Source organism: Phlebotomus papatasi, chromosome 2 (assembly GCF_024763615.1).
Source record: "Phlebotomus papatasi isolate M1 chromosome 2, Ppap_2.1, whole genome shotgun sequence".
In the NCBI taxonomy this organism is placed as follows: Eukaryota; Metazoa; Arthropoda; class Insecta; order Diptera; family Psychodidae; genus Phlebotomus; species Phlebotomus papatasi.
This window is the reverse complement of record NC_077223.1, coordinates 54,275,345-54,295,912: the sequence shown is the minus strand read 5'-3', so window position 1 is coordinate 54,295,912 and position 20,568 is coordinate 54,275,345. Positions and strand designations below refer to the sequence as shown.

The 20,568-nt window shown below is 33.2% G+C and overlaps 4 protein-coding genes across 5 annotated transcripts in view; 3 read left to right on the top strand and 1 right to left on the bottom strand.

Annotated features, from left to right (window-relative positions):
• LOC129801718 (rhodanese domain-containing protein CG4456) overlaps positions 1–20,568 on the top strand; it is an 887,636-nt gene that overhangs the window by 154,230 nt on the left and 712,838 nt on the right. The gene's annotated exons all lie outside the window — the stretch shown is intronic.
• Positions 5–4,854, top strand: LOC129801713 (pyridoxal kinase). Of its 2 annotated transcripts, XM_055846998.1 has the most exons (5): positions 5–179; positions 269–440; positions 506–752; positions 919–1,544; positions 4,595–4,854. In XM_055846998.1, the coding sequence occupies exons 2-4, from the start codon at positions 357–359 to the stop codon at positions 1,497–1,499; spliced, it is 912 nt and encodes a 303-aa protein (XP_055702973.1). In that variant the 5' UTR covers positions 5–179; positions 269–356; the 3' UTR covers positions 1,500–1,544; positions 4,595–4,854. The 2 variants fall into 2 exon arrangements, with proteins under 2 accessions (XP_055702973.1, XP_055702972.1); XM_055846997.1 differs by having other exon boundaries at positions 8–440.
• LOC129801709 (protein FAM76A) lies at positions 4,817–18,786 on the bottom strand. The gene is made up of 6 exons (XM_055846993.1): positions 18,572–18,786; positions 18,046–18,110; positions 17,706–17,825; positions 17,072–17,165; positions 8,523–8,888; positions 4,817–5,527 (listed from the first exon to the last, which is right to left on the bottom strand). Exons 1-6 carry the CDS (start codon positions 18,659–18,661, stop codon positions 5,276–5,278), a joined length of 987 nt encoding a protein of 328 aa, XP_055702968.1. The 5' UTR covers positions 18,662–18,786; the 3' UTR covers positions 4,817–5,275.
• Positions 19,373–20,530, top strand: LOC129801715 (trypsin-1-like). Its single transcript, XM_055847001.1, has 3 exons — positions 19,373–19,515; positions 19,583–19,908; positions 20,008–20,530. The coding sequence occupies exons 1-3, from the start codon at positions 19,461–19,463 to the stop codon at positions 20,434–20,436; spliced, it is 810 nt and encodes a 269-aa protein (XP_055702976.1). The 5' UTR covers positions 19,373–19,460; the 3' UTR covers positions 20,437–20,530.

The following is a 20,568-nucleotide window of genomic DNA, read 5'->3' as shown; positions in this document are numbered from 1 at the left end:
CTGTTCGGGAGACTTCGGTAGTTGAAAGAATGAGGTTAGGGAGAATCGGGCCAAAATAAAATATGAACTTCACGGAATTTCTCTGCTTTGTCTGTGAGATAAGAAACTCTTTATCAGCAACAAGTGTGATTCTTTCTGAGACTCTAGAGTCTCCCTCAATCTTCTAGACAAACTCAACAGTAATCCCTGTGAAATCGCAACATTGTTGCTCAGTTTTAGACATCTAATCTTTATCGAGTTTTTTTGTCCATAAATCATATCTCTGTAGCTCAAAATACACAATTAAGTGCTTCCAGTTGAGTTCCAAACGCCCTTGAATCAAAATCATCTGCTGTGAGTAAGAATCAAGCGAGAAAATGGCTTCAAAACGAGTACTTTCCATCCAAAGTCATGTCATTCATGGATATGTGGGCAATAAATGTGCTACTTTTCCTCTCCAGGTAATTTCCTCAGTGTTCTTGAAAGACTTCCTGGGCGTCTCTGGGACTATCTTTGTATATTTCAGGTACTCGGATTCGATGTAGATCCCATAAACTCTGTGCAGTTATCCAATCACACAGGATACAAGCATATCAAGGGTCAGAGAATGAATGATTCTGAACTTAAGGATGTCTTTGATGGGATTGTCCTCAATGATCTCCATGGAAAGTATTCTCACCTGCTAACAGGTTATATTGGAACACCTGAGTTCCTCAAGAAAATTGCGGATGTCGTCAAGACTCTAAAGAAGGCTAATCCTAAACTTGTATTCTGTAAGTATATATTTTTTTTAATTTGGATTTTTCAAGTTTTGGGGGCGTTGAATGCGCGGTATTACTTATAAGCACTGCATCTAGATAGAGTTAGAAGAACGTTATAAATTAATGAATTCGACGAATTGCATAGAAAAGTAATTAGGAATCTCTGTACATATTTCAGTTTGTGATCCTGTAATGGGGGACAATGACAAATTCTACGTACCTGAGTCTTTCGTTGAGATCTACCGGGATGACTTGATCCCTCTTGCAGATATTGTCTCGCCCAATCAATTCGAGGCCGAACTCCTCTCAGGGCAGAAAATCCAAACTGAAGATGATGCTTGGAAAGTTCTGGATTGGTTTCATTCTCGCGGAGTTCAAACTGCTGTGATCTCATCAACAACCATTGGTGCTCCGGACAATCTCAAAGCATTTCTTAGTGAACTTCCCGAAGGATCAGCTAAACCCAAGCGTTCGTCGCTTCTTATGCCCAAAATTGGAAAAGTTAACTTCACCGGAACTGGGGATTTGTTTGCTGCGCTTTTCTTGGCTCACACAACATCCTCCAAAGCCGCCAGCGAAGCTCTGGAGAAGACAGTAGCCTCCCTTCAAGCTGTCATTCGCAATACAGCTCAACATTTGCCATCTGTGAGCAATCCTGAAACCCAGATTGCTTCAGTGGACAGAGAATTGAGGATTGTGCAGAGCAAGAGGGACATTGAGGAGCCTAAATTTATTATTAGAGCCATTGTTCATTCTTGAACTGGACCTTAATGAGAGGGAGAACTCAGCAAAAGACAATACAAGGTAAGTAATTGTACTAATAGAATAAATAATATTGAAAAGTCGAAAGGGATTTGTAAAGAATCTCAGCTGAAAAATTAAGAAATTTTAAAATTATTTTTGTTTTAAGAAAAAAGGGACTTGAATGTTGTAAAGTATTCGATAAAGTGGTGGCAAAGCGTCCCAGGGCTTTGCGAAATGCTCGAACTCGTGACTTACATGCTATAATACCTCAAAAGTACTTTTGCATCATTTACCATTTACCGGTTCTCAATCGATTTGAACCGAATTATAAATAATTTAAATTTAAAAGATCCTCCAAAATTGTTTTAAAAGCAATATAAATTGATTTTCGGATAAAAATTAGCTATCGGATATGAAATGGTTCATTACCGGTTCAGTTTTATAGGAAATTCCAAGACCTTTTCAACGAGCCCAAGTATGACCCATTCGCTTGATAAATGCGCTCTCTAGTGTCTTTTCAATGGTCAAATGTCCGCCGCATAAATAAATAAATTAATAAATAAATAAATCGCACGGCACGACACGTTCCAAAAAGCATGGTTTTGGAGGGGAAGGGGAGGAGTGGGGGAATATGAGGGGCATGTTAACGATCATTGGGTCGACTTATGGGGGGGTACTCTGAAGGTCACAAGTCGCTCTCTCTTACAGTTTGGCTTCTAGAGCTGACGACAGCTGGATGGACAGACGGACAAACAGCACGACGACATTTTTCAGAAATGGTTCAAAACTTGAAGGTTTATTGACAAAAGTGGTCTCCAATGTTTCGTGACAATTTTCGGGAGGGTGAAAAATAGAGGGACTGACTATACTTATACATACTGCTCTCTCCGTGGAATTCGAGCAGTAAAATAGTCAGTAAAAATGTAATTTGGTCAAAGGGTTATTTGGTAAAAGTCGGATGACGCTGAAATTCAGTCATACTGAAAGTCGTACCATGGAAAGGCGGCATCAGCGCACACGTAATGTAGTTCAGCCAAGGGGTATAACTTACTTCAATTTTTACTGACAAGCCTTTCTGGTTTCGCGTTGCAAAAATCGTGTTTCGCGATCCAATTCTTGAGTTTCTCGGGTTTCTCGACGCAAAAATTGGATTTCTTGGGTTTTGCGGTGCAATTCGTGTTTTCTCTGATCTCGCAATACAAAAATTAGGTTTCACGAAGCGTTTGTCATATAATGACAAGCGTTTTTCAATATATGAGTTACCCCTTGAATACAGCTGTTTCTTAAGTGACCGCCTTTCCAAATGTTGCCCTATTTTGGCGTATAATGTCCGATGAAATTTAAAAAAAATTGTGAAAATAGCAATGAATAATAATTTCACTGTGCGACAAAATTTGCGTATTTTTGTTTCTCCTAGAAGATACAAATTTATTCCAAAAATTTTAGATGTCCGTGGTCGAGCTACTTTTTGGAACAAATTCGTTACTAATATTGATTATATTTTTGAGTCTCGTAAAATGAACAAGATTGTGCCAAAAATTATGGTTTACGTGGACGAGCTAATTTTTGGAACAAATATGTGCCGAAATTTTTTACCGTGTATAGGAGAAAAACCATGAACAGATTCTTGATCGGGGACTCGACTCTACCAAACGTACCATGTGAGATCTGTGTGCCAAAAATCGTGTTGCATAGTGCTATCTATCCACTTCGCCCTAGCAAGTGGCCTTCAAAGTTGAAGCCACTTACTCACATTAACATAGACTATGCATAATGGAGTTATGGGTGTTCACGGTTTTTTAAAATCAAACCTTAAAAGGTTCCTAGAAAGCGTATTTCTCAATCGAAGGGAGTCACATTTGCGCTCGTTAGAATGACATTGTAATTTCTGACCGTATTTAACCGTAAATAAACCGGCTATAAAACTATAAATAATTTTTGTCGGAAAATCAAAGCTATTTTGGTCGACTTTTTGAGTTCTTAATGCATAAATCGGTTCAAATTAGTTTTACACTCGGCTCTTCGTTATCTGGCACTTCGTTATTCGGGTGACAGCTGCCAAACGCTGGCGGTTGATGTATTAAAAACGATTTTTTACGAAGCATGCAGTTTGTCTGGAGTGAATTAATGTGTTATTTTCATTTTATCAAAGTTTTTGACACACAATCGTGCTACAAAATGAAACATAAACACGCTGCAAAGAAAATCCTGTTGCTTTTCGACAGAAAGCAAATTCCCACAGCAGAAAATATAAAAACCGTTGACCAGATTCAAAAAACCAAAATGTCATTTTGTCCCCACGTCAGCCGGATAACGAAGAGTCGAGTGTATGTTACCGGTAAATAATGTGAAAGCACTTTTAAGGTATAACATCTAAGTCGCGAGTTCGAGCGCTTCACAAAGCATGGCAGGCTGTGTCAGCCCTTTTTAGGAATTGAAAACCACCGTAAACTATAAGGCGGTCTTCAGACTAGAGGTTTAGTCCGGTTCCCAAAGGTCACAAAATCCTGAATAGCGAGCAATTTTATTGTTTTTTTTTTTTAAGAACCTATTGGTCACTTATCTAGAATAATCCAATCTTAAGTTAAATTTTTCCAAAAAATCGTGATTTATAAGAAATTAGAGCGGTTATGCCATATGGCTAAGTCTTAAGTCTGAAGCCCGTATAAGCTAAATATCTCGAAAGCTTCATTCCACACTATTTTAAGTCAAATTAGAATTAATAATATTCCGAGAGATTTGTCATTGCTGGAATCGTACTCTATAACTGGTCCAAATTTGGTGACCATCCGCTGTTTGGTTGACGAGATATTCATTTTTTCAGAAAGAAAATTATGCACGCAGTATAGGAATTTGATAACTTCGAATAGCTCTCTCCTGAAAAGTTATCATTCTCAGATAGAGTAGTCGTAAATGGAATCGTCAAACTAATTTGAGGACCGTATTATAATAGAACTACACAAAAACACAACCTAGAAAATGCCAAATGCTGGAAATACAATATTTTGCTACGTGTTTTTTTTTTGTTAATAGTGTACGCTTGATTTTGAACACTCCCTATATCCTGATTTTCTTCCACTTTTAACCAATTGAAACTTTTTTTATTTCAGATTCCCCGCAAAATATTCATCAAAACGTGGTAAATAAATAAATTATTAGGAGATAGATAACTTAAATTGGAATTAAATGTAAATATTGTGAATTAGAAAAAAATGTTAATGTTTTTTTTTTAGTGCAAATTATTGGACAATAAAATTCGTTGTGAAAGATATTTTGTAGACTTCTTCTGCTGAAAATTGTTAAAAAAAAACTAATTGAAAATAATAAGCATGTTTTTGTCAAAAACAATAAATGTTTATTTCACTTTAAATTTTTGTTTTTTTTTTTTCTTCAATGGAAAAGAAAAGAACATGATTTTTTTTCTTTCACATGGACGACAATTTGACTAAAAATAAATTATTCTTCCAAGAAAATAGAGATGATGCAGAGTACTTTGTGCATCTAATGAATTGCTAAAGAATGTCTCAGGAATTTGTTATGGACACTCCATAATGCCTTTCTCTACAAATCCAATGATTTTTTGCCCTCCCACATACGTTACAATTTGAAAAAAAATACTACTTCCTAATGATTTTACAACTGTTTTTTTTTTTTTTGAAAGAAAAAAAGATTGGTGTACAATGGCGTCTTCCTGATTTCAATATATCTCTGCATGAGGGTTTCTGCCTCTTACAAGAAATTAAAAAAATGCCCACAGAGGACAAAGGAAAAAACGCATTTAATATCAAACTTCAGTTTGTGCTAGGACTATCTGTTCCAGAACCGCCACTATCCTTTGCCAGATTTGCATGGTTGTTGTCATTCTTGGCCTCCTTTCCAGCCAGACGCCTTGAAGTTTTTGACAGCGCCGCCACTTCCTTCATCAAGCTGGCCACCTTCTTGTTCAGCATGTCAATTTTTGCCTCGTACATCCTTTCTTCCTCCTTCATCTTATTCCTCAGCTCTTGCTCCGATGTAAAGTTCTTTGCTTTCAGCTCTGTGATCTGGATTTCAGAAAAAAAGATTGTCTTCTCATAAAAGTTGTACATAAATTATGTAAGTATTTTTGAATTCGGATAGAAATTTTGTGAGAAAAAATTTCCATGGAAAGAATTAGGAATTCTTAAAAAGTTCAATCCTTAATGCAGTTTAACTCTTTCGTCTCTTTTGGGACTGTAGTACCCAAAGAAGCATACGAATATTCTATGAAAAACAATGTTTTTTAATTATTCAGAACTGATAAAAATCCGATTCTTGTGGATGATTACAAACTATAAGGATGTCCAAATGTAAGATATTTTTTGTAGGACCTCAATTAATTCCTGAGCTTAGATTCTTTGATTAAAAAATGGTGAAATTGGCTTGCAGCATATGCTGCGGTCCGGAAAGAGTTAAGGACCTCTATAACAAAATAAAACACGTTTTTACCCATAGTTCCATATATCTCGGAACCCGAAAATTTCCGAAAGGAGCTTCCCTCTTTTTCGTCATCTAGGGATGTTTTAAACATCTACCCTGTGAATTTGAGACAAATCAGAGATAGTCGACCAAATTGCTGATTTTAACGTAAATGGAGTGTGTATTGACCATGAAGGTTGAATCATCCCCCCAAAATAAAAGCTGTACTTCTTGTAGCTAATACAAATTATCATTTAATCTAACAGATAGGGGAGACCGGGGAGGTTTGGGACAGGGGTAGTGTGGGACAAGGCGATTTTTTCATTATTTTTTTTTTTAAATAAATGGGGTTTAACCACTACTCAATCGTAGGCAATATTAAGATGTATCTTGACTAAAAGAATGGATATCATCAGTTTTATTGTTTTAATTCTATGAACACTTTTTTAAAAATTGATAAAAATTGTATATTTCGACGTCTCAGTTTTCCTCTTTATATTTTATATCAGCGATATATAATCAAAACTTTTTATCTCATTAGCTATAGCAGTGTAATCTGAAAACATATTTTTATAAAAGTTTCAGAGATTATACGCTCTTGTTTTTTTACTTAAAGGTTTTAAATAACAAAATTACACGCGGGGATGTTTGGGACACCTGAATGGGGATGAATGGGACGTTGATTTTCGACAAGATTGTAGGTGGCATGCAATTGTTTATTGTCAAAATGAAGAGTAATGCCCAGTTTCTACTGGAAATCTTCTTGTACAAAGTTTATCAGTGGAGCAGATTTCTCTAACTACAGGCACAATTAAACCATCAATGTCTTGGGAATCAATAATTCCTTCTCAGAGGATATTCGATCTTTGCCCAATCTCGTTAAAAACCATTTTCTCGAGAATTTCTCGAACAATATCCTCTACAATTTTTACAAGTTCTCCAGAAAAGGCAAGGCGAGAGCTAATTCAAAGAAATAAGGAAATATAGGTACCATGCAGTTGTCGTAAAATCAAATAGGAATCCGTCAATGAGTTCAAAATTAAAAGTGTTAAGATAAATCTACTGAGGAATTTGATGATCATGATTGTAATACTTAGAATAAAAAAAGCAAAGAAAAGTAGATGGAAAATAAGAAGAAAATACTTTAAATAATTGACTGATAATAAATGACTCTACTGTACAAATAAAATTGATATTAATTTCTAAGTATGAAATAAAAGATGAAACGGATGAAACATTTTTATTTCTATTAGAAATATTTTTAATCTAGTATTTAAAATTAATGGGGATGTGCCAACAAAGATATGTTAAATAAAGTAAGTAGAACACAAAATAAAATTGTTAAAAAAAATTTTAAGTACAGGAGACTCACAAACTCTGAAAATTTGTATAAAGAACCAAAGTTACTTCCAATTAAAAAAATAATCAAAGTACAACAAATATTACACATTCACAAAATAAATCACAAATTAATTCACACACAATCTAATTTACTAGAACTTGCACAAGATAGTAGAAGACAGGGAGATATAATAAATATTCGACCTAGGACTACAAAATATGGTACTAAATCTATTTCATTCAACTCAATAGCTAATTACAATAGCCTTCCTATAAACTTAAAAAGGAATTCTGAAGAATGCACACTAAAGCAATTTAAAAAAAAACTGTAATTGAACTTATGTAATTTATATCACACAAATCTAAAGAAAATTGAAACTTATGATGAGTTTTGTATAGCCTTAAATAGGAACAGCATTGTATCTCTAGGCATGAAATAAACTTCAAGTTGAAATTGAAATTGAATTAACGTGCTCCAATAATGCAAATTATGCGAGAAAAAACGCGTTCGATACTGCCACATATCGGGGAGGTTTGGGACAAAGCATCAAGTTAAATGTTTTATCTTCTCCAAGAAAACTAATTTGTTTTCCAAGTTCTATCGAGTACTTCTTATAAAGTCAATACCCATAAGTATCCTATAGACCGCATAAAATTATAATACGCTATCGTGATTTTTTGGAATAGTGTCTCAAAGTCAAAACATGAAAAAGTGTCCTAAACCTCCCCGGTCTCCTCTACAGATTATGTGTGATTCCTTCTAATCACACCTGTTATCGTTACTATCGAAAAGTGATCATTTCACCCCTGGTTTTTTCTCACTGAGAAAAATTGACTTTTTTTTAGCGAAAATCATTTTTTAACTGACACAAATTAAATTGTTTTTTGATAAAATTAGATTTCTTCAAATCTTGTTGACTAGATTTCATTAAATATCAAGACGGGAAACACGGCAAAACATTAAATTTCTCTCAAAACCTTGAATTTTTTGTTTTAAAAAAAATAACAGAAAGTGGAAAATAACTTTATCTCATTAAAATATATCAAAAAATATGACATTCATTTTAAAGTTGTGAGGAAAAAATCACATTGAATTTAAAGTTAAAAAAATATAAGAAAATGTAAGAAATGTTAGCTTTTGAAAAAAAAAAATAAATCTGTAATAAAAGCAACGATTTGTCTTCTTTAATTCTGAAGGAAGAAGAGCCTTGAAAAAGAAATAACAAGAGACTTTTTTTGTTTAAATGAATTATTTTTTACCGCTTTGTCCTTCTGCAGGAGATCCTTGTCTTTGAGGGTGAGTTTCTTCTGCAAACTGGCAATTGTTTCCTTCAGCTGTGTCATCGCCACAACATGATCTGAACTATTGGGATCAATGGAGCCACTGTTGGCCACTCTGGCCATCTTTTCGGCAATGTCTGTAGAACCAACACCACTTGATCCCTTGTTCAGCTCATTGCGTGGTATCTTTTTGGCATTGTTCTCCTTAATCTGCTGCTGGGCCGTCTTGTCGCTGTTATGACTTCGCTTCTTGGCCATCCTGCGTTCGGTTTCCACCTGACGTGCCTTCGCCAGTGCCCTCTTGTATGATAATGTGCACAGCCAGCACAGCAACTTGCCATCGATCTATAAAAATATTATTTTTTTACTAAATAAGAATTATTTCTTCCAAGTTCTAATATTTTATCAAGCAATAAATGTAAAAAATAAAATAAAATAAAAAAAATCATGAAAATGACGCAAACAATAAGTCAGTGGCAAAGTGAAGATTCTTTTGCGATATTCACAGAATTATTTTGCACAAAATTCATTTTCTTTTGCATACAATTTGTTACAAATGTAGCTGCCTTTCGCATACTTCTCACTTAAAATACCAACACATTTAATTGAACAAATGAGGAGAAATCGTGAGGTAATTGTTTACAAAGTGAGAATTTGTATGGGAAAAACGACTTAGCAATATTATTAAAAAGAAAATTTACACCTACGTAACTTTAAGGTAGGCACTCATAAATTTAATGCTATTTGACAAAACTTATCCAAAATAAGGATTAATACCTTCTTTTAAATATTTAGCCAGATTTTTTCTTATTTTAAGAATTTCTCAAAATCTATTTCTATTTTCTTTCCACATAATGTACAAGCTACAACAGTTAGATTTTATACCCTTTTTGTTTTAGTAATTTTTTTTGGCATTGAATAAATGAGCAGTAAAAAGTTAAAATTGATCAGTAACAAAAAAGTTTGAAACAGTGTTATTATCGTCCAAATTTTGGCAAAGGGAAAATGAAGGGCTTTTCATTCTATGTGGAACAATTTTAAGTGTTAAATATGTAAATTAGGCCCATTTTTGTAAAGATTTAAGATTTTTATTGACCATAATTAGATATTTTACTGCTCATTTTTAAGATTTTACTGCCCATTTAGAATTTTTTACTGATCGTTTGTTTTTTGCCATTTTTTTTTGAAATGCTAAAGGAGAAGGTTTTCAGGCTTTGCACCCGCTCTGGCTTCCAACACTTCATATTTTTCCCATATTTCTTAAGTGGACTTGACCTAATATCAATATATTTTTATAACCAGTCTTAAGTTACACATTTCCTCAAAAAATAAATTAGAGTCATTAAAGGAATATGGAAAAAATATGAAGTATTTGAAGCCTGAAAGCCTTCCCTTATAGTAATCATTCAGAATTTTTAAAATATTCTTAATCGCGAAAACAAATACGTAAGAGCCTGTTTATACTAAATGATAACATCTACAATATAACATTATTTACTAAACATTGGCCTTTCTATCTTCACTAATCTGAGATCTTCTCTACAAATATATACAAATTAATTTTCTTAATCAATTTAAATTAATTAATTTTCTTAGTCAAAATGAAGATGTCTTGATATTTATTAAACACTTCATAATTTTTATTCTGAGAAATTTTAATCACAAATATTTTTAGTCAAAATTAAAAATATTAATATTAATTTTGATTTATAGATAGGTGAAAGTTGATATTTTGAATGTTTACGTTAAACATATTTAATAGTTAGAAACCTAAATAGGGGCAAATGGGGCAGATTTGAATTGGGGCACCATTATCGGCATTATCATCATGCAATTCAGCTCAAGAATTAGTTTGTAGAGCTAAATTACATTATCTTAAGTTTTATTCAAAAATAGGACGAAAAACTCAATTTTAAAGGTGCCCCACTTCCCCCTACCACTATAATTAGCTTTAAATTAATTTGATATTTTATTTTTTTTATAGATTTGAAGTTGCCTTTTATCGCTGGCTTAATTACTATTATTATTAAATTTGTACTTAAAATTTTGAAAAGTTTTGGACAACTAAAATGTTGTTTAGATTTTTTAGGAGATTTTCTAAAATATTATTAGTAGATTCTTTGTTGTTTGATTAGCCCCCAATTTCTTGGAACGTTTTAAACTTTTATTTTGTTTTAAAATATGAATATAGTTCCATCAAGGAACTGGATAATTACTGGATAGCAAGGGTGGGATATTTTTTATAAAATCTAAATTTCACTATTTAAAAAAAAAGAGAAGTAAAATAAAAATTTCACTAAGTATACTCTTGAGTATAAGGCTTCTACTTCTTCATTGTCTTCTTTTTCTCTTCTTTTGAATCTTAATCATTTGTATAAATAACTAAATTTTAAATAAAAATTATAAGTATTTTATCATTAAAAATACTTTTTGTTCTCACTTCATATTGAGTTTGAAAGTTTTATGAGTTGTAAATACGGGAGACCGCTGCAGAAATAACCAACAAAAGCAATTTTACTTTGTTTATAATGTGTAAACAAACATGTCTGAATTTAACTGATTATGAACAGGGAGGGAAGAAAACTATTTCATCGATTACACCCTACTGTTTAATTTTAGCCCTGATTAATTCTGCCCCGGTCTCCTATGTGGATTATTACAGATCCTTAATCATTTTATTTGTAAAAAGCTTTTCCCGTCATTATATTAAAAAGAATCTAGGGGGAAGTAAGGCACCTTTGAAATTGGGATTTTAACTGCTCGTACTCCAAGAGAGAGAGAGAGAGCAGTTTTATCAATTTTTCCTATTTTTAAATAGAATTGAGGCATATCATAATGTTATTCAGCCTCTCAATCTATTTATGGAGTTAAATTATATCATGATAGAGCTCATTTTTTTTTAAATAGGAAAAAAAAATCCCAATTTCAAAACTGCCCCAAAATCAAATATAATTTTGAAAGCTATATAATTTTTAAAGCTTTTTTGCAATACACAAAATACAAATACATTTATTTTAGAAATTAAAAATATTCGGGAACGAGATTAATCCTCTAACGGTGTTTTCTTTAATATGCGAAAAAAGTTCTAAAACAATGTTTTCTAGGATAATTATGATTCAATAAAGTCGAAAAAAAAACCATCCATTCTTCATTATCTCTTTTAGTTTAGGCGCTAGGTGAGAAAATATAAAATTTTTTTTTAAAACGCTTTTGCGCACAAATATTTTTTGTTGCTTTTTCTCTGACTTGTCACACAAAACTGAGAATAGCAACAAAACTAAGAGTCAAAATGAGTTCAAACTTCCAAGAGATGTTTATAAGACTATTACCGAGTACACTGTAGTCCTATATTCTAAGAAGGGTCCATGAATGATAATTTTAATGTGGCAACTATATCATTAGACGTGATTATTTCATAATTACACATTTTGCAATACGCCAATTTTATCGACAATTGACATAATCTTCAACCCTGTTGCCTGAATTTTAAGGTTGCAGAATGACATTTTCATGGACTCAAAGTGAAAAAATGGTTTTCGCTAGCGCCCTAATGTCATAAAAACATGGCTTAGAAAAAATTACATAAAAGTGATTTTAAAACTAATAATCAGTCGTACAAACGATTTAAGCAGATAGATTAGAGTTCCGTCTAAATATTGATGTGCAATTTTTTGTATCCGGTAAATTTTTTGCAGTGAAAATGGGCCTCCGAATTGTCGAATCAATTATTATACAGGAAGGCTTCGGACCCAACTTGTATAAAAATCGCCACTGAATTTCCATTTTCTTCTTGAGGAAAATCTAAGGATTTCCAAGAACTATTTGAGGTTGGATTATGAACCCACTTTTAAATAAATAAAACCTTTATTGTCGCTGTAAATGTGATTTTTGTGAAGATCGCCTGGAGGCGGTCTCACCCGTTAGAGGGTTAAACCTCAAGACTGAAGCATGTGTAACTCTTCGGTAGGCAATATGAGGCTATAGATCTCATTTTAGAATATGCTTCAAAATTTCAGTATTTCTGTTTTATATATCTAACATAAATTTTTCCTAAAACATTTAATGCTTTTAGCAAATATTTGTGTAGAGAATAGATTATCAAGACATTCAGAAGAATGTGACAACAATCCATTCTTTTTCAAGTGATTCATTTATTTCACTTTTTTTCTATTGATAAATTCCCTAAGTCGAAAGTCTTCTTCCCAAAACTTACGAAGATCACTTAGTAAGTTAATCCCAATAGAGCAGTAAGATATTTCCGAAAGTTTAAATATAAATAGAAGCTTTATATAATAGAAGACTCTGGAAAATTTTAATGGTAAATAATCAATTATACTTCAAAAAATCAACAAAATTGCTTGTTATTTAGGATATCGATATCTTCAGGAACTGGGCTAAACCTTTAGTCTGAAGACCGCTTTAGATTTGATATCTACAAAATGTTGATGATGTAAGAATTATTTCTAGCTTGGAATAAAGGATTATTTACGAAACAATTTTTCTTTTCTACCGAAAGAGCAGTTATCTACAACATGTTATCTACAACTCTGAGATAAAGAAAACTTAATAATGGTGAATGTATTAAAATTTTACTTCAACATTTTTATTATTTTAAAGCTTAAAATGTAATTACGATTAGCTTTAACTCTTTCGCGTCTTTAGGGTCATATATGACCCGGGGAAAAAAGTTTCTTTTTGGGTATTTACATTAATTGAAATCTAACTGGAGTCTTGAGAAAATGAGCCAAGAATCTTACATCCTTCTATTATGATGTCGTGCACGAACAGATAGATTTCAATTAATGTAAATACCCAAAAAAAACTTTTTTCCCCGAGTCATGACATTACCCTAAAGACGCGAAAGAGTTAAAGTAAAGAAAAAATAAAGAAATTTGCCTTCTACAATATCAGCTTAGTTAGGTACTTTAAAATTTACAACGTTTTAGTATCAATCTAAAATCCTGATTTAGAGTATTCCAAAAGTTGATTTTTTTTATCTTTTTTTTACAGTAAGGGAAGCCTTAAGCGGTCTTCAAACTAGAGGCTTAGCGTAATTTCGGAAGGTCTGAGAATTCTAAATAGCAAACAATTTTATAAATTTTTCAGAATCTAAATTTTCCAAAATATCTTTAGTGATAAGAAATTATGACAGTTTAGCCATATGGCTAAACCAGGTCTCAAGCTCATATTACAAGGCTTAGCACACGATCTGGCTTCGAACACTTCATATTTTTGCCACACTTCTTTATGGCAATTTATTTTAATTGCTATGGTATGAATTTCTTGAAGAAAATTAAACCAGATTTAGAATATGGGAAAAATATGAAGTGTTTGAAGCCAGAATATATGCGATATCTGTAAGTCTTCCTTTAATACTCTTTCTAACAGCATATTTGAAATTTTAAAGTATTCTTCTCAATTCTGGGATAAAGAATTAAGACATAATTACGCTTAACCTGTTACGAGCTCACATTTTAATTTTTAGTATTTATAGGTTCTAAAGGTGCTCACGATCCGCTTTAAAATGAGAGAAAAAATAAAGAAGTTTAACATTCTCATTTCAACCTCGTTATTGTGAAGGTTGATATACTAGTTTAAAGGATTAATATAGTCTAACAATTTAGTCAATAGAATACACAGAAAAAAAAATATTTCGTAAAATTGTTCGTAAATGAATTCTCACTGGATACTAACGAACTGCTCGTAAATCGTATAATCCACAAACAAGTTCGTAAAAGCTTGTACTTTTCCACACACGTTATTCGTATAATGATCATTTGACGAGCATTTTTGTACCTTTACAAACATTTGTTCGTAATGTTCGTACATACAAAAAAAGTTCGTAAAATTTTATCATTGGTTCGTAAACAAAAATGTACGAACAAATGTTTGCAAAAGACAAAAAATGCACATCGAGTTTTTGTTACGAACAATGTTTGTAAAAATTACAAACTTTTTAGTGCGTTTACAAGCATTTCGTAAGTCCCTAGTAGAAATTCACAAACATTTACGAAAAATTATACAAAATATTATTTTCAGATAATACAAATCAATTTAAAAATTTATCTCAAAATTGAGGGGTATTATCTTTTAAATTATCAAACAAAAACAAATAATCAAAAAATTCTGCAAAATAACTCTTTTCGAACACGTTCATTTTTAGCACAATTCTTATTATAGAAAAAAAAATTCTTTTAAAATTTTTTAGTATAAATCGATATTTTTGCTTAATTCCGTGAAAAATTCTAAAATGTTTAACTATCCTACTTAATTTTTCTTAGTTTACATACTGATACTGCAATTCCTGCAGCGGCACACAGAAAAAAATACTTCGTAAAATTGTTCGTAAATTCCCACTATAAGGTCTTATGAACGGACAACTCTGAAAAAGAAGTCGTGTTATACACGGACAAATGAATCTTGTTCAAATTTTGTCAAAAAGATTTTGTTTACCAATTTGACAAAACTTTCTCATATTATACATGGTGAAACATCCTTTTGATAAACTTTTACTAAGTATAGTTGGCCGAAGTTTTGACGAGACTTTTCCGTATTCTGATTCTGAATGGAAGGACGTCCTTTTGAAAAACTTTTTTTGTTAATTTAACAAGACATTTTTTCAGAGTAGCAAGTTTGTATTTTTTGAGAAACACTGCTGGTAACATGATCACATGACGGGTAGTTTTGCTCTTTTACATACATTTGTTCATATATTTTTGTTCGTCTCGCAAAACTTTACAAATATTTTTCTGTGTATTTCCAAATGTTTGTAAAACAACAAAATATGCTCGTCAAATGATCATGCTCCGAATAATGTTTCTGAAAAAAGTACAAACTTTTACGAACTTTTTAGTGCGTTAGGGGAAAGTAATCTCCTTTCGAACGTTATGCCTTCGAATAATGTGAACTTTCTTTTATTTTTTTCTAGAGACTTACACGCTTCTTTTAAATATTAGTTAGCTTTTTATTCATAATTATGTGTATGCTTACAAAAGTATGTGTATTAGGAAAAATTAAAGAAATTCACATTATTTGAAGGCATGAACGTTTGAAGGGACAGTATTTTCTCCTATACGATTTACGAGCATTTTCGTAAATCTCTAGTAGGAATTAATAAAATTTACGAAATATTTTTTTGTGTAGAAATATTTTCAATTCAATATTTTGAAAAATAATTCACTTGCATTTAGTAATGTTTGCCACCTTAAAAGTCGATAGTTTTAAATTAAAAAAAAAAACTTTTGAAAGGCAGATTGAAAATTTCACGATTTATCTCAAAATTGATGGAATTGTTAAATGTTCAAAAACGAATAATGCAAAAAGATCTTTTTTCATGTTAAATGTTAATAGTTAAAAATGTCTGGGGTAGCTTTATAATAGGTTTTGTTTTCTCCTATTTTAAATGGAATTGTAGGGGAATTCTGTAATATTATGACAATGTAATATGACAAATTTTCATAGTAAATTCAGGAACAGGACAATATTAAAGCTCAGTAAGAATCGAATGACTATTGCAAGAAGCTCAATGAAGACCTTTGTAATTGATATGAATTGGATTAAAATAAAAAAAAATAATTTGTCATATGACATTGTCATAGTGTTACAGAATTCTTCTATTGGCCATACCACAAACCGATTGTTCGCATGATAAGGCTTACGTTAATTTAAAAATATGAGATAAAAACCAAATTTTAAAGCCTCTCCATGAATAAAAGCCCCGCTTCCCCCTACGGTATTGACAGGTTAATTTTTGCAAAATTCCTTAAATTTCAATATTTTTTACGCATGTGAGTAATGAAGCTTGAATTTTAGCAAGCATTACTCTAAATTTTCCATTTACAATTACTAAGTCATTTTGCATGTTATACACTGCGACTCTAAAAATGTAAATTAATTCAGACTTGGCTCATATAATCTAGAGCACTTACGGTTTTGGTATTTTTTACTACTAAAGTCGCAATGTACATCTAATTTTTTCAAGTTTGAGACTAAAATCGATGATCTATTTTTTTTTTCATAAATGATCCTCCTATTTTTTGGGCATGACATTACTTAAAAAATCAAAGGATCAATTTATTTTGTAAAATTGAGTATCTTTTGAGAAATTGATAAAAAAATATTCAGTAGAAAGGTTTTTTTGACATGACAAATTGATCAATAAAAATATTTTTTATAGATATTTTTCATATTTTTGGTTAATAGACACCAAATAAGAGTAAAAGTTTTAACAATATTTCAATGTTTGTGCTTACAAACTACAAATCGAGACACACAGAGAGTTAAATTGTCTTACAGACTAATTTTAACAATTTTTTTTCTTGTCTTTTCTTCATCTATATACACACACAGAAAAAAAAAAGAATATTTCCTAGAATATCGCTCGAAAATCTCCACATTTTGTAGGGGGTCACACACACAATCTCAATCTTGAGCCCCCATATTCTTGTGCATTTTCTCAGTTGATGGCCGGGAAAAGGATTCGTGGATATTGGGCCGCCACAAGAAGCCACTTTTGATGATCAACGAACCTTCTTATTATCGTCTTGCCTATCGAAGGCACATCGCTGTTTACACTGTTCACACGTCACGGCAGGTCCGTATTTTAACTCGGAGTTTGTACACCTAATATCACAATATAAATGGTTTGCGTCATAATCATGATTTTTTTTTGGTTTAACCAAAAAGAGATTTGATTTTCTTTCTCTTTGAGTTTGAAACAAGAGTTTTTTTTTTTAAATTGGCTTTTGAGATGATTTTTATAGACTTCTGCTCGAAAAAATTGCGAGAAATCGTGAGAAATCTACGAGAAATCTCCTTGAAGTCTGCAGGAAATCTTCTCTAGAAAGTTAATCTCCAAAATATTCTTTTGATTATGTTTTTTTTGTTTCTTTCAGCAAAAACGACGAAATTTCCACGCGGAAATCTCTCGAAAATATCCAAACGAGATTCAACAGGTGAGTTGTTATTCACATTATTGAAAGGGCGGGAAATTTGTCATTTATGCGTGACATAATCAAAAAAAAATCAGGAATTGTCGATTTTTTTTCAACTCAAACATTCCTTCAAGACATCCCACAGAACATCAATGATAGGTGATTTCTCAGGGTTAAAGGACGGGTTGAAGGGAGAGAAAGTTATGATAAAAGTGAAAATGTAACGAACCTTTGGCATTTTGACCCGATAAAAGCAGCAATTATATTGCAGTATTCACAAGCTGACGGCTTTCCATACTGCTTAACATTCTGCTCGCATTTTTTGCAGATTGTTGAGGTGCTCCCTTTGCTGGAAATCAAACAAAAAGAAACAAAAATTAGAAAATTTGTAAATTTTTAGAATAAAAAATTAATAAATTTAATTTGAAAATTTAGCTGGGGCACTCAATTCTTGCACTTTCCACTCGACTAGGTGTCTCGGATGTCATTGACATCCGGACACTACTGGCGGAGTAGGCGCAGAAAAATCTGCTCAATTGTGGGCAAAAATCCCTGGCCAAGAGAGTCACCTGCTCTGTTGGAATTCTGATCTGCAGTATGTGCACTTGACGATGGGATACGCTCCACGGCATTCCTGCGAATGAGAACCACAAAAAAAAATGTCGCATTAAAATTGAGAATGCAACTGTTATACACTTTTAAGCACTCTTGTATAACAGTTTGCGCAATGGGGTCAAGCTTTTGGGATCATTGCCACCATTGCCACAAATTCAAGGGTAATTTTGACACATTTTCTACGAAAAACCACAATTTGATGATTGAAATAAATCTGAAAGAGTGCCAAGTGCACTTTTAGGCAAACATTGCTGCTTCCGGTCACGGAAATAGCTCACAAAAGCCCAACATACGAAGCAATCAACCAGGCACGAATTCACCTTCAATTACACTTGAAATTGTGGCAATTTTTTAGAAAAAATCCTCTATGAAGCCTCCAGAAGCCTCAGAAAGCAAGAAAATCACAATTTTCACTGGAATTATTCGAATTTGAAGAAGAGAGCCCTTCTGATGACGCATTCTTTTGTTCCCACAAATCACCTTGCACAATTGTTGCCCTGGCGATAATTCATGGAATTCGTGACGTGTAAAACACTTTGAACAGGCAAATAGAACCATTTGTGCACTCATTTTAGTCTACGCAGTTTTCTTTCAAGTCTCTTTCACAATTATTTTCTCTTCCACGCACAATTTCCGTGAAACTGCAAAAATGGCGACGCTCTCACTTTGTTCTGAAGATAGTCACAATTGCATTTACACTTTTCGAAGAAGAGCTTACAGAAAAATCCCTGCATGGCTGATGGGTGCTAATTTCGAAAATTTTATATTTGAATGTCGGCAACCTCTGTAACTGACATTACATTAAAATTGTTAAAATTTTCAAAGTATATCCTCCAAAAAAATATAAAATCGGGTCATAAATGAAGAAGCTTATCAGAAATCGATAGAGTAAAATAAAAGTCAGCCAAAACCACCGAGATGATCGACTTTTGCTCGCAAAATAAGCAATTGACGACAATTTTATATATGAAATCCCAATTAGTCGATAAGAAAATCTCTAATAAGATATACTTCATCAATGAATTTTCCATAGCCTCTGTAGTTGCGGCTTAATCTTGGGGTTTATTTGATGGAATAGCGACAATTAGACGTAATCTAATCAAACCAATGAGTAGCCAAACATCCTATCTGTTTTTTTTTCTCACGGTAACTGCTTTTTCAAGAGGTTCACAAACTTCCCAAAATGCTCTGAAAAATATTACAAAAAAATTAATAATTTAGAGATTTTAAACTTATAAACCCTCAACAAAAGGTAATCAGATAAAGGAGCACAATTTGGCTACCAAGGTGTTGCAATTCAAGATAAGAAAGCCCCTATAAAAGACCACTGGCAATTTCAGTCGTGCTCACAAGCCTGACCAAACGTAAGATGAAGATCCTCATTGTGCTATCAACTCTTTTGGCCGTTTCCCTGGCCCTTCCCAGTATGTATTGCCATTTAGTTTTTCTGTGTTTAAAGTGATCTAATTCTGTTTCTGGTGGATTTTACAGCTCTTCCTGTCTCTTCTGTGGGAAGTGGAAGGATTGTGGGGGGTGTAGATGCCCTACCGGGTGAATTTCCCCAAATATGTTCCCTTCAATGGGTTATCCTAACGGCTAGCACTCACGTCTGCGGTGCCTCAGTCATCAACCACAATTGGGTCATGACTGCTGCTCACTGCATCACTGAGACTCCCAATGTCGGTCGTCTTGAAGTTCTCTGTGGAAAGCACAATTTGGCCATCACTGAGCCTCATCAAGCACGAGTTGGAATTGCAAATTCCATCCTTCATGAGAACTGGGTGCCAGGCGCTGTTGGGCCTTTCGATATTGCTCTTGTGAGTATAATTTCTTATTTTTCTTCAATTTTTTGAGTGGTCGATTTGCAAAACGGGTTTCAAGCCAGAAGGGAATTGAAGAAAATGCTCTCTTCTTAGATTCGCCTGTCTGCTCCTCTGGTCTACAATCCCTGGATCCAGCCAGTAGTACTCCCAACTGCTGGTAGTCATCCTTCTGGAGCCAGTACTATTATTGGTTGGGGCAATACATCCGGTGGAACAATCCCCAATAATCCCAATATCCTCCAAAAGGCTCCAGTGCCTATCATTGATTATGGCGTTTGCCGCAGCGCCCTGGAAGAACTCCAGGCTGGTCATGTATTCGACGATACTAAGGTGTGCACCGGACCCCTCACAGGAGGCATTAGTGCTTGCAGTGGCGACTCTGGCTCTCCAGTCCTTCAGGCAGGTGGTGTTCAGGTGGGCATTGTATCCTGGGGATTCATTCCATGCGGACAAGTAGGAGCACCATCAGTCCACACCCGTGTATCCCACTTTATTCAATGGATCAACAACATCGTCGACTGATCCGAAATTGCAGACTGGCAATTTTGCCCATTAATCCGTATCAGAAGCCAAAGCAATTACAATAAAGTGGAACATTTTTCTCATTCGTACAGTAGTACCTGGCCTTTCAATCACACTTTGGTAGAGATCGAT